This window comes from Vanellus vanellus (assembly GCF_965231255.1).
Source record: "Vanellus vanellus genome assembly, chromosome: 1".
Lineage (NCBI taxonomy): Eukaryota > Metazoa > Chordata > Aves > Charadriiformes > Charadriidae > Vanellus > Vanellus vanellus.
Genome location: NC_138905.1, coordinates 53,784,831 through 53,797,786, shown reverse-complemented (window position 1 = coordinate 53,797,786; position 12,956 = coordinate 53,784,831). Strand labels below are relative to the sequence as shown.

General features: G+C 40.0%; 1 protein-coding gene across 2 annotated transcripts in view; it reads right to left on the bottom strand.

The window, feature by feature from the left end:
• NR1H4 (nuclear receptor subfamily 1 group H member 4) overlaps positions 1-11,314 on the bottom strand; it is a gene marked incomplete at both ends in the record, with an annotated part of 35,058 nt that extends 23,744 nt beyond the window's left edge. For both annotated transcript variants that reach the window (XM_082498404.1, XM_082498405.1), the window contains 2 exons: positions 581-943; positions 11,230-11,314. In XM_082498404.1, coding sequence (XP_082354530.1) covers positions 581-943; positions 11,230-11,314 — 448 coding nt within the window. The remainder of the gene's footprint in view (positions 1-580; positions 944-11,229) is intronic.
• Between the last annotated feature and the right edge of the window lie 1,642 nt (positions 11,315-12,956).

Below are 12,956 nucleotides of genomic sequence, written 5' to 3'. Positions count from 1 at the left end.
TCCCTAGGAAGAGGGGCTATCCCTAGAAGAAAGCCTAGAATGAGAAACCCTTTCATTCCACAAACCTGAAGACACCCACCATGTCCTTTAGGAGCTGGAGGAAAGAGACTCTTTGGGAACAGCCTGCAGGTGGGTGCTGACAGCTTTCGCTTCCTTTCAATGCCTACTACAGGAGGTATTTGGGCTGGGTTTGCACCTGATTTCTAGGGCAGCCTAGCACCTAACTCCCACCGGCCTCCATGGGTTTGATTCCTTCCACAGGCAGAGATCAGCATGAGCAGCCTCCAAGACAGCAGAGCCAGGCTGCCAGACCCCCACGTAGAAGCTGTTCTTCAGTTTATCAAGAGCTAATGATGGCTCACAAGCCATAGTTTGGCCAACTGTGCTCTGGAAGCACAGGACAATGGTGAAAGACGCTGCCAATCTGTTCTGGGGAAAATAGAGAATAGCGTACACCAGATGCAAACATAAATCTCTAAAATGCTTAATGACTCAAATAAATTTAACAACAAAGAAAAAAAAATTCAGAAACTGACGTGCTTATTAGCTGAATTGTATTCGGTAATTGATTTCATCCTACCTTTGCATCCTTCACAAGTAAGAGCATTGTAGTGGTACCCAGAGGCTTTGTCACCGCAGACCACACAGAGCTCTTCTCCTTTCACTCTTCCTGTGGAGTGACTCAGTCTAGGCTTTTTGGCTGCAGGCATATCCATTACCTCTGTCTCCCTTGTGAAAAAGGTCTCTGAGGGCATTCTCCTGAGCTCGTACATCCCAGGGGAATACCATTCCTCATGCTGCGGAGGGTAGAAGCCTAGGTTGGAGTAATAAGGCGGCGATGAAATCTGAGGCTGGACTTGGGGAAATGGCACACTGTTGTACTGTGTGTAAGGTGACACATCTGCCTCTTGCACTGGAGAACTCATTGGCTCTGAAAGGACACCTGGAAAATAATAATGCAAAACAAATTTCTGTTACTACCATGAAACTGCAGTTAGCAGAGAAGTTTCCACTTCCAGACATCCATCTCAAGAACAAGGCATAATCATAAAAGTTGCATTATCCAAGTTTGGATTTGCTGTGGTCCTGGTCCCATGCAAACATATTGCAAGATATTTTAAAAGTAACTTAGCCATTCTCAGCCACTCCTTCATTATTGGTGGAAATGTCCAGCACTGGCATTTACATTAAAAAAATCTTGAAAAATACTGTGCAGCTAATCGTATAAATGTTCAGTTTACAAGAAAGAGCAATCCACACCACAGAGAAGCTAGCAATCCAAATTTGGTCTCACAGCAGAATAAAAGAAATCCAAACGAAAGCCAAAAATCCTGTGGCATTGGTAAAAGTTAGATCAAGACTCCAACATCATGCTAATTTCTATTTAATTCTGAATGAATACGTCATGACAGGGAAAAACTGCACTGGGGAAAGATGACAAGAGTGAGGTTTAATTAGCAGACTAAGAACATGAAATAAACCTTCAAGAAGAGCCTGAAAGGGGAAAGCGAAGTTACCGTGAAGGAACAGGCATGACATTCCTAATGTAAGTGATGAAATGCGACCTTCTCGTCATCCAGCCTCCGGTGGCCGCCCAGCCAGCCTCTGCAGCCTGGTCCCCAGCCCCTGCGAGCCTGTGCCACTCGGTGCCGTTGTGTGGTTCTCGTATGAAACACCTCTGTAAGCCAGCGCTATTCGCCTCTGAACCAACAACAAACCTGGCAGTGGTACAAGGAATGGTAACCTTTCCTGTCGGGATCGAGACAGTATCTGGAGGCTACCTTGACTTTGCCCATTAAATAGCAGGTTTTAAAAAGCCAGCAGCTTAAGTCTGATTTTTTTTCTGTACTTACAAGTACACCACCACCTAGCAGTTCCTGGGTGGCGCACTTAAAATCAAGCCCACGTCAAACGTCTGAAAAGAGTAATTTAAAAGTTATTTGCAAACTACTTCATGTTTTCTGCTGGAGAAAGCCACATCTTGCTGTTTCATGAAAACACTGACACAATTCCTTCATTAGTTCCAAGAAGAGAATCTGGGAAAAATAGTGCACGTTTCCAGGAAGACGCTGACTTTTATTGGAGTCGACAGCAATATTTACAAGGAAATCACAGATTAATGTTCATCATGACCATTACTTAACAGTGCTTCAGAAGCACTCCAAAAACATTTTTGCTGACATAAAATCAGTTCCCTGGCAAGTCCCCTTCACTTCTGAGGAATCAGAAACAACAAAGAAATGCTAACAGTTAAGAAGAGGGAACATCTGTAATGATAACAATAATTAAAATGTATAGTAGAGGATTCTTCCCTCTCCTTTGTCTCAGTTCAATTAGTGCCAGAAGCTAACCCTTTCATTACCTACTTTTTCACTTTCAAGGTCTCACGCTTTTGCTCTGCAGCCTCCTGCCCTTCCTACTTTACCATCCTGCAGAAGCTATACAGGTGTTTTGGATTTGTGTGATTGCTGTATTGTCCACAGCACATCCTTGCCAATAGCAAATGTTGCAGTCCCAGTTTAAGAATACTGAGCAAGATGTACGTCTGGAAAATGTGATGCAAAACCAAGCGAGGATAATGGTGCCATTTATTATTAACAATTAGTTGAATTATCATAGAATGGTTTATGTTGGAAGGGACCTTAAAGATCATCTAGTTGCAACCCCCCTCCCCTGAGCAAGGACACCTTCCACTAGACCAGGTTGCTCAGAGCCCCATCCAACCATCTTTTGATGCAGCCCAGTATATGGTTGGCTTTTTGGGCTGCAAGCGCACATTGCTGGCTCATGTTGAGCTTCTCCTCAACCAACAACCCCAAGTCCTTCTTGTCAACGCTGCTCTCAATCCATTCTCCATCTCTGCCCAGCCTGTGGTTGCATTTAGTTTCTCTGGAAGAGGGCAGGACCCTGAGCACTACACTATCAGAGACAGAATAGCAGAAGGCACTCCGCAAACCCAAGTTTATGCCCTTTAAATAACCAGCACAGACATACGGAGACCTGAGACAAAATGCAGGCATCTGGGGACTCTGTGGAAGAGCCTGGAGGTGAAGTTAAAGCTTCACACATCAAATGCAAAATATCACTGATACCTGCAGCTTCAGCAGTCACAAAACGCGTAAAGGGTGAGGACAGCAATGATTTGATGCTGACCTTTATTGTTCAGTATAGGTTTAATGAGTTGGTGGTCTTTCTTTAATTATATTTACCATTTGTTGAGACTGCTGCTCATTAAGACTGGTCAAGGTTCTTCAGGTACAAAAACTGAGATACACAATCATTATACAAATCATTCAGTGTCTCTTTGGAAAGGAATCTGTTCACCATAGAGATCTAAGTTGTCATTTACTAGTTAGTAATTGCTTAGTTGATTGAGTTTGCTAAAGGAAAGTGGGGCAATCCCAAAATGATAAGGAAGATACTGTTGATTTTTAACTTTATGCCCTCCACAGAAAATTCCACAAAAGCTCTATACCAGCCACCTGAACTACTTGGGCCTCTGGAAGAGCAAGAAGGGAAGACAACAATCCTTCCACAGCAAAAAAAAAAATCTCAGGGCTTATTAGAAAACCCAGGATGGCTAAAGAACTGCAGCACATGCTGAGACAATGTTGGGTGTTTATTTAAACCACTGTAGATCCATTTGGATTACAGATATGTTTAGAAAAATCTTCAAAAAAATCTTACAAAAAAAATCTGAGTCTTAATGTATAATATTAAATATGGGAAGAAAAAAAACCAACCAGCCTGTATCTCCTTTTTCCTTCTGTGTCAGGCACATAGTTAGACAATTCAACTGATTTGAATCCATGCTCAGAGCAATGGAAGGGAAAAGGAACAACAGGCAAGTTCGAGAGAGACTGAGAGAACAAGGTCTTGTTGTGTGTAAAACAGGTTTACAGCTAAAACTCTCAGAAGTGCTTGAATACTACAGTTATGGAGACCAGACTGATTTTTAAAGATCAGAAGTGGGTTGTAACTATGTAGGTTTTCCCACTTTAGCTTAAAGGGTTTTTTTATTATTTTTTAAGGAGACCTGTTTGAAGGGCTTGGTGGATATCTGTATTTCATCCTTAGAAATCAGCCAACTTTGTCTGACTTAATGAGACACCATTCTCTACCCAGAGCAGGTCAAAAACAGTTGTCAATTTTTTATTTTTTCAAAAATATTGTCAATAAGTATAGAATTAAACATTGCAAGAAATGGTATGCTCCAAAGAATTAGTGATTTAAAATCGTTCCTAAAAAAAATTGTTTAAAACTGTGGAGGTATTCCGTAAAGGTGATTTCAAAATGAAACTGTTTCATTTTTTCGGTTGAAGTGTCCTTTCATTCTGAAATATTATCTTAAAAAAGTGAAAGAAATGATGAGGTTGAAATAGAAACTAGGTGCCTTGAAATTATTGGGACGGAGTATTTCTATGACCCGATCCAAAAAGCGTGGGCTGAGCTGTGTTCCCCAGCCCTCTGCGTGCACGAGGCTTCCAACAGAAGCTGAAGGGGTTCTGCTTTCAGAGGCATACAGTGCACTGCTCTGTCCTGCGTGATATTTGAAAACTACACTGATTTTTTGATTATGCTTTGCAAAGTACCCGCGAGTCTAGAACAAATAGTTTCTTATTGCAAAAGAAAACTAATCTTATCTTGCCGACCGGAATGTACATACGCTTTTATCCAGATATTTGTAGAAGTCTGAGACGGGCTGGTCTCCTGCCACTGTAAGGCATGAGCCAGCCCACTGAAATTGCTGGAGTTGCAGTAGTATAAAGCAGTGAAAGTGAAATCAGAAACAAGTTCACTGGAATACAGCAATCTATTGTATTTGTGTGGCCTTAACGATTTTGAAACTTTTATCTGTTTTTCCTTTTGGAAGCATACCTTTTACATCTTTAAAGAAAGACAACTTAAGCATACATGAATGTGATATTGCTTATAGCTATAGATCTTTTAGCTTATGTTTTGCAAATAAATGTTTTTCAATGAAAAACATTTTACAGAAATCTGGAAAGCTTACCAACGTCAAAGTTGAAATCTTCACATGGGCATGGTCATCATTTCAAAAATATTTTTCCACAATACGACTTGCAACTGAAACTCATTGGAGAGTTTTGCTTTTGTTCCTCTAAATTTTACACAGAATATTTTACATAAGACTTGAAAAAATATTTGACGTAGGCTTAACCACTTTGAGAAGTGAAATGGAATTTTCTTTGTGGGAACTAAAGTGTTTTCAATTTGAAGAATTACACTGAGGGTATGTGCAGATTGAAAAATAACATTTTTTCAGAATATTACAGAAATTACAATGAGAACACATTTCAGTGTAAAAGTTATTGTTCCATTAATATAAAGCTAATTGAAAGGAAAAGAATTCTAAGCAGGTTTAAAATATGAACCTCTGGCTCTCGGTAGGATATTCATGAAGGAATTTAAAGCTATAAGAACAAAATTCAGGATTAAGTAATTTGGAAATCATTACATAACCATTAATGAAATCCTGATTTAATTCTGAACAAATTATTTGTAGATCTTTAAATATTATTTGGCTTAAACAACCTTCTAGCATCCTACAGTTTCAAGGAAGAACACAAGATCAGGTGACAAAAATGTCCAAGCAGGAACACGACAATATCCTACCTTAGGCTGTCTTCGGTCTGACCATTTCTTGAAGAAAAATACTCTCCTTGAGGTGTTCAGTCCTCTTTCCCCTCTCTTTTCCTTTCCCCCCCTGACTACATATAAATAAAACTTCTTAATTCTCCTTTGTCTGTATCCTTTTGACTTCTTTACTGTGAGAACTTTCTTTAAGATATCAAAGGAGTGACACAGGCCAGAGGTCATACAGTTTACTGATTAACTTCATTACAGAGAAACTTGTTTGTGAATGTCTGAAACAATAGCAATGTCCTTTCCCAGTGTGGATTTACCTGGATAAAATTTGGTTACCGTTCAAGGGGATGCCTCCAAGTAGCCTAGCCATTGTAATTTTTTACCTATTGTGGTTTATTTACAAGAAAATTTTTTATCAATAAATATATAGTAATGTCAGGTGATTCTGTGCAGTAAATTAACCACATCAATATCACCAGAAACAGGTTTTAGCTGACTGGATTAGCAGATGGGTTTAGGCACAGAAATGTTGTGTTCTCAAAAAAAGGCCAAAGTGCTCAGGCCATACTGGACACGTCTGTATGACAAGAGAAAAGAGTGCCAGAGAGATGTCCTGACCCCATGGCCAAATGCCAAAGACTGATTCTCATCTGTGTAGCTTAGGGGTAACTCTAACTCTTTCTAGAGGGCGCAGGATGCATCTACAACATGTAGCCTTTGTGGCTGACCTTACTGTTCCTGACCCATGTACCTTCCCTGTGGCTCTCAGATTTTAGTGTTTAATATACGTTATTTCGGTTCAAAACATCTGTAATATTGTGAGGGCTGTGTTGGATGCCACCACAGCAGTACTGGGACAGCATGAAGTCAGAAGATTGTGTGGCATGCCTCGGTTCGATGGCAGCTAAGCTATGAAGGTACAAACCCCACAGTGTTAGAGGACAGTGTAGGGTAAAAGGAGCCAAACCTACTGCAGTCCTGACCATGCTGCCTTTTTGGGAACAGTCCCTGCAGTAAGCCCATGTCTTAGACACCTACTAAAGCAATCCAAACAGAGCCCCAGAGCAAGATGAGAGTTGAGCAGTGTCAAGATGGACAGTCAAAGGTGCTGTGGCTCTTTCAGTCTTCAGCCTCTTTCATAGTACTGCGGATGAGCCCTCTAAGACCTAACATCAGATTTGTGACCAGAAGTATGTCTGAGGATCACACTGGGAAGTAAATAGGCAGAGAATCAAGCCCCAGACTGCAAGATTCCCCGCATTTAATGAAAGTCTCCTTTCCAGGCTAAGATCCACAAATGACTTGCGCACACACAAAAGAAAACGTCACACAAATGCATTTTTTCTTTTGCCTTGCTCAGTGGTGCAACCTTCACCCTCTGAGCCCTGTTCATCTGCATTCCTTCTCATTAATTTTTTTTCTCAGATTGTCACCCTGTTTGGTTTGGCTCTCTTCATAATTATTATACATACACAATTTTCTGTTTTAATTTGTGTTGGTTTGTTTCCTTTTGATTTGGGGGTCTGTTACAGGCCTAATTATCTTCTCTGAAGGGATGAAGCCAGATGTGGCATCATCTGCCAGGTGGTGCTACAGGCAACTAGTTATTTAATATATCTTATCATCTCGAAGTTGTTTAATCAGTTTGGACACTTCATCTTACTACTTTTTTTTTTTTTTTTTTTTTAAAAAGCATAACCAGAACAAATACAAATTTATCTAAAAGAAGATAGCCTTTTAGGCTCATCTTATGCACTGTTCTATGCCTACAACAATTTTCAATGGCTTTTTGTTGTTCTCACACTGTCAAATTACTTTCTTTTCCCCTTTGTTAGGTTTCATTTGTTGTTCGTTCTTCCTTGTCCATTTCAATACAGCTTTTAAGAGTACACATTCACCCCAAAAAACTTCTTTCTCAGCTAGGGACATGGACAATGAGGATGGCATTTCTTGCCTGGTTGTATTTTGATGTCACATTACAAGAAAGCATTGTCAGGCCATCAAAAAAATACTTAAAATAAAATAGGTCTTTATACAAATTAAACATATAATAGTACTGATTTATCTTTCCAGGTTCTTAGAAATAATTCCATCTCTGATAGCTGGAGTTTGACACTTAATATCTTGCATATTAATTACTCCTATATAAGATGCTTTCACAGAAAATAGAATGAGGCTATTACTTTAAAGGCCTACTACTTATAAGCAACACTAAGTTAAATGCTGTATGTATTTCAGATGCCATACAAATATATAAGCTTACTCTCCACATATAAAATATGAAGGAGACATTTTTGAGGTCTGAAAATTAGTTCCGTCCCTTGTAAAAAAGTGCAAGGGATAACTATTGGAAGAAATAAGATAATGGCGATACGGGTATTTAACACATGTATTGGCCCTAATATGAAAAACTTTCAAAGGCAATCGAAAGATTTTATCAAATACCTCTTTGCAACAGTCTTGCTGTCCCACTTGGATTGCCTTATTGCCTCAGAATAAGGCTTTTCAGTTTCAGCACAGTGCTCTGCTGAGGCACCTCAGCATCCTCTAGGTCACAGCTTGTGTCCGGCCAATTCAGAGCAAAGCAAAGGAGCTCAGATCAGTCTGTGTCTGTCATGCTCAAGTGTCCACAGGACAAATTCATGGCTCTACAGTGAACTACAAAGCTTCCAAAGGTTTTAAAGGAGATCAGGATTTCTGTCCTAAATTGCAGGGGTTCAAAAATGCAGATTGGTAGGTGTGGCACTTTCTTTTAGTTCAGGATATGAAATTGGACCAGTCTTCACATAGCGGGCCCTGTTCAATTCAATGGGGCTTGTGAAATAAAAACAGGGTTTGACTGAGGAAGAGAAGTATCTTAACACGAGTAGTTCTGCGGAGACCCATGCACCTCTGGGATTTCTTGTCGTTAAGAGTCCCTTTCCCTCACTGGGAAAACCAGAGCTGCAAGGAAGAAAAATGTGATCTTGCATGCAGACGCTATAGAGGATGTATCATTTTATGTATCTGGTTTTGGCCACTTCTTCAAAAATATATTTTCTGTAAAGAGATCTAGGATGTTTCTAAATCACCTGAGCAGTGAGGTAGAAAAATAGAAGCAGTTTTCCAGGAAGACTGGATAGAAGGGAAGGACCCTCACTTCTGCTAGGTTGAAGATCCTTCCTCATTTGCATTTTGAACACCCTTTTCCAGGGACTCATAGCAACAGAAGTGAAAAACTACACTTAAAACACACCAACTCAAAAAACATAATGAGATACCTTCCCTTAGACATATAATGTTAAAATAACAACATACAATTTCCAACTACGGAGAGGTAGAAAACGTGTTTGGTTTGGTTTTTTGTTTTTTTTTTTTTTTTCTTGAAGCTCTTCTGAAACCTGCTGCAACTAGAAATCTTGAGGGTGACTACGTAGGAGCGCCCTGGAATTACCATGGTGATGAGGCTCACAGTACAAGCAACTCACAATTAAGAACATTTCTTTTGAGAGACCTGGACCTGCTGCTAATGTTTGGAGATGCACTTAGATTTGTTTTTGAAGGTCTAAGAACACTCTCTCCATAGACTGAGTGAAACATAATGAAAAGATAATATATTTCCAAGGTTTTTACAGAATGCGAGTATGCATCTTTGAAAAAGGAGACTGTTTTGTACAAAGGCTGATGTTTGTAAGCCAGCAATTTCTCACTTGTATTACATCAGAGCTGTAATGCGTGAGAAGTCCTGGGAGAAATGTATATTCTATGGGTCACTTAAAAGTAAAGCTTTCTTCCTGTTTCCTTGGGTTCACACGTCTATACCTGTCAAAATTGAATGTCAAAAAAATGCAAGTAGTGTACAAATTTAAAATTGAGACACAAAACCACTTCCTACAAGCATTTTGAAGAGATGGAGTTGTATTTTCACAATAAGTAACTTTCTCTGTGGACTCAGTTGCATATTATTTCTGATGGTTTTTTTCCAGCTATAAAAGCAAAAGACACCAAATTTGTAAAGAAATCACTTCTGAGACTTGAGTGACATCCTGCAAAACAGGATCGAGTGGCCATTGAAAACAGACGTCAGCTTAAGTGAAACGCAGCAGGAGTGCTATACTCTCCTTCCTAATGGGACTCCTGATTCAACCCCTTAATACATTATTTCTTTCTGTTACAGAAATGTCAGTGTGAATTAAATCTCCATTGTGCTAAGCTCTGAATACCTCTAATGGGAGACACAATCCCTCTTCTGAAGACCTCACAATTTCCGAGTAAGATTTCGGTGTGGAAGGAAAGTATTTTACATTAACATGCTTTCTTGTATTTTGAAGCTACCTGATCAGTACTCTTTGAAAATAAAGAAATAATCAGTGAAAAAGTAGTCATCGGGGGGGGCGGGGGGGGGGGGGGAATCTTCTCAACAAAAATCTGAAGTAGTTCAGTTATGCAGGACTTTTAAAGGGATGACTGGATGTAAAATTTGACACCCTAGATTTTAACATGATTCTCCTCTTTGTATATCATGGCCCGACATTGGAATTGACAGGTAGCAAGGAAGTGTTTTAGCTATTTACATATACTTTTATAACAACTGCAAAAACATTTCTCCCACCAAAACCCAAAACATTTAGAAAAAAAAAAACAATAGCACACAGTAATTCAAAGGGTTTTGCTTATCATTAGTGATAGTGATTTAGTTTAGCTGTATGGAGACAGGACACTCGAAGTTATTTGATTTAGAGAGATGCTCCTAAGGGCTCTGCAGCAGGAGTGGCTTCATGTGTCAGAGCCCCTCCATGCCTAAGCCACTATTCTTGTTTCAGGCAGATGAAACTGAGCTGTTTTCAATTTTTCCAGCACTCAAAAAGACACAATTCTGGTCTTATTTGGACTGGAAACTTCTGAAGTGTTGCAGCTTTCTGTGGGGGTCTGTATTGTGTGTGAGGCTCTGAATGTATCGTGTTACTCAGCGAAGGTCCCCCTCTGCTGCCAAAAGAAAGGCTAAAAAATGTATTCTATTCTTTTTTTTCTTAGCAGTACATATAACAGAAGATAGCTTCCCCATGCTTATAAAATATTGACCAAGAATTCTTCATTCATTAACAAACCCATGCTTAGCCTTGAAAAATTCAGTGGAACTGGAGCAAGGACAGTTTCCCAGCCTGCATTATGAGTTTTCTTGTGCATTGATGTTAATAGCATGTCTCAGTAAGACAATGGTTTTAATTTAGGTGAAATTACTTTCATAAATTTGCATAATATGGCAATGCAAATATATTGCCATATAATTTTATTACAAATTAACTGAAAATATATCTGCTCCGCTCATTTAAATGACTCACATGAAGATAACATCCAGCCTACGTGCAAAGTTCTGTCTTTGCTGAATGGTTTCAAGTATTAGAATAGTGTTATAAAAACAACCTACAGGCTCTGCTATGAGCAGTGATGAGAGCAATAGTCTGCAGGATTACATGAACACCATAGACCCATTATTTGTTATTCCTTCCATAGGTATTGAAGATTCAAGAAGGTTGGTACATGTCAACCACATGTCCTTGACTTGAGATTTCAGTGCATTTCCTTCTTGGTTTCTGAGTAAAGGATAGCTTGCTATTTGAACCTAATTTGGTGACTTACCAAACAAATGAGGACCTTCAGAAAGAGAAAATCCATCAGCAGCACCCAGCTGGTGATGTCCTATTAAATTCATTTCAGATCCCATTTATTCTTCAGTTCAGGAGTAATATGCTAATTAAGAAATAAGTTGAAAGGAGACCCTGAAAGATATAAAGCAAAAAGAATATTTAAAACAAGATAAATGATGTTCGTGTACCTATTGTAAGGCAGGATTCAAGGGGCTATTTCAATGTTTACTGTAACAAACATTGGCTTGAAGTTACACTACCTAATTCAGCCTTTAAATAAAATTCTGCATCTAGTTTGTTTGTTTTTTCCTTGCTGTGGTATATTTTATTTGCCATCCTTCTGCTGTTCATTTAAGACTAATGGCAGTTTATGCTCGACTTTATTCACATATTCATAGGCTGAAGCACTGGCCTGACCTGCTAAGGGCATACTGCCTACCCCCCCCCCCCCCCCCCCCTTCCAGGTAACACCAGTTGTTTGCATTATTTTTTGATCACCCTTTCATCATTTCATTGTTTTCGCTTACTGAAAAAGTATAAGTTTATGGTTAGATCAGAAGAACCAAGCCAGGAAACTTAAGTTTAATTTCCAGCAGCTGGCTCTTAATCTTGCCTTCAGTAATTACTGTCTGAAGAAGATAAATGGTGGCAAAACCAGAAAGTAAAGCCTTGGTCTAATAACCGGGCTAACCCACCCACTCCCTGTGCGGTCTCAAGCAGCCCTATAACTCTTGCTTGGGGAGGTTGGGAGATGCTTGTGCCCTCTCACTACTGTACTTTCTTAGCAGCTCAGATGGAGCAGCTTTCATCTGAAGTTTACAGTGGCACTGTACCCAGGTCTTCTCCTTCTTACTCCAACCACTAGGTTATTAAATAAGAGGCAAGATGCCTGCTGTTGCTTCCAACTCGAGCAGAGGCCGTAGCTAGAGCAGTACCTCATCCAGGAGGAAGGCATGCAAGAGGCTCCCTTGCCCACATCTGTCTCAGCTGGGTGGGATAGGGCAACTCAAGATTACATTTGAGGCAGGACTATCAACATACAGCTCCAACAAGGAGATGTCTCAAAGGTTTATGCAGACACCAAGAGGATTCTGCATAAAGTTGTGTCCTGGTTTGAGAGACACAGGACTAATTTCTCTTCTAAAGCTTGGGAAAACTGCACTTTCAGAAGACTCCAGTGTCTGAATTTGTGAAAATATTTACTTTACAGCCAGCTATGGTGTGTGGGTCTCAAGGTCTCAGTGTTTTTGAGCTAGCCAGGTGCAGGGATGAGGAGGAGCAAGACCCAGGCACTTGACCCAAGCTGGCCAACAGCATTATTTCATACCATCAACGTCACACTCATTATAAATTAGAAAGTTTGCTGCGAAGTTGCTCTCTCTCCCTTGATGGCTGCCATCCTGAGAACTTCATGCCCTGGTGCCGGAGCCCTGAGGCCTTCCCTTCCTCCTGAAGCCATAGCACTCGCAGTGTCCGACATTTGCTGTCCACTGCTGGGAGTGCACGGCTTCCTACTGATATAATTGGCTGAGTATAATCTTTGCATATTCCGTATTGGTGTCGGGATCAATATCAGTTCTTTAGTGCTGTTAATGTTAATTATCTAATTTTATTTTATTAAATCTGTTTATACTTCAGCTCTCGGGTTTTGTTGTTTTTCCCGATTTCCCCTTCCCAGGTGGGGAGGGGTCATCGGGTGATAGAATGATTGTCTAAATG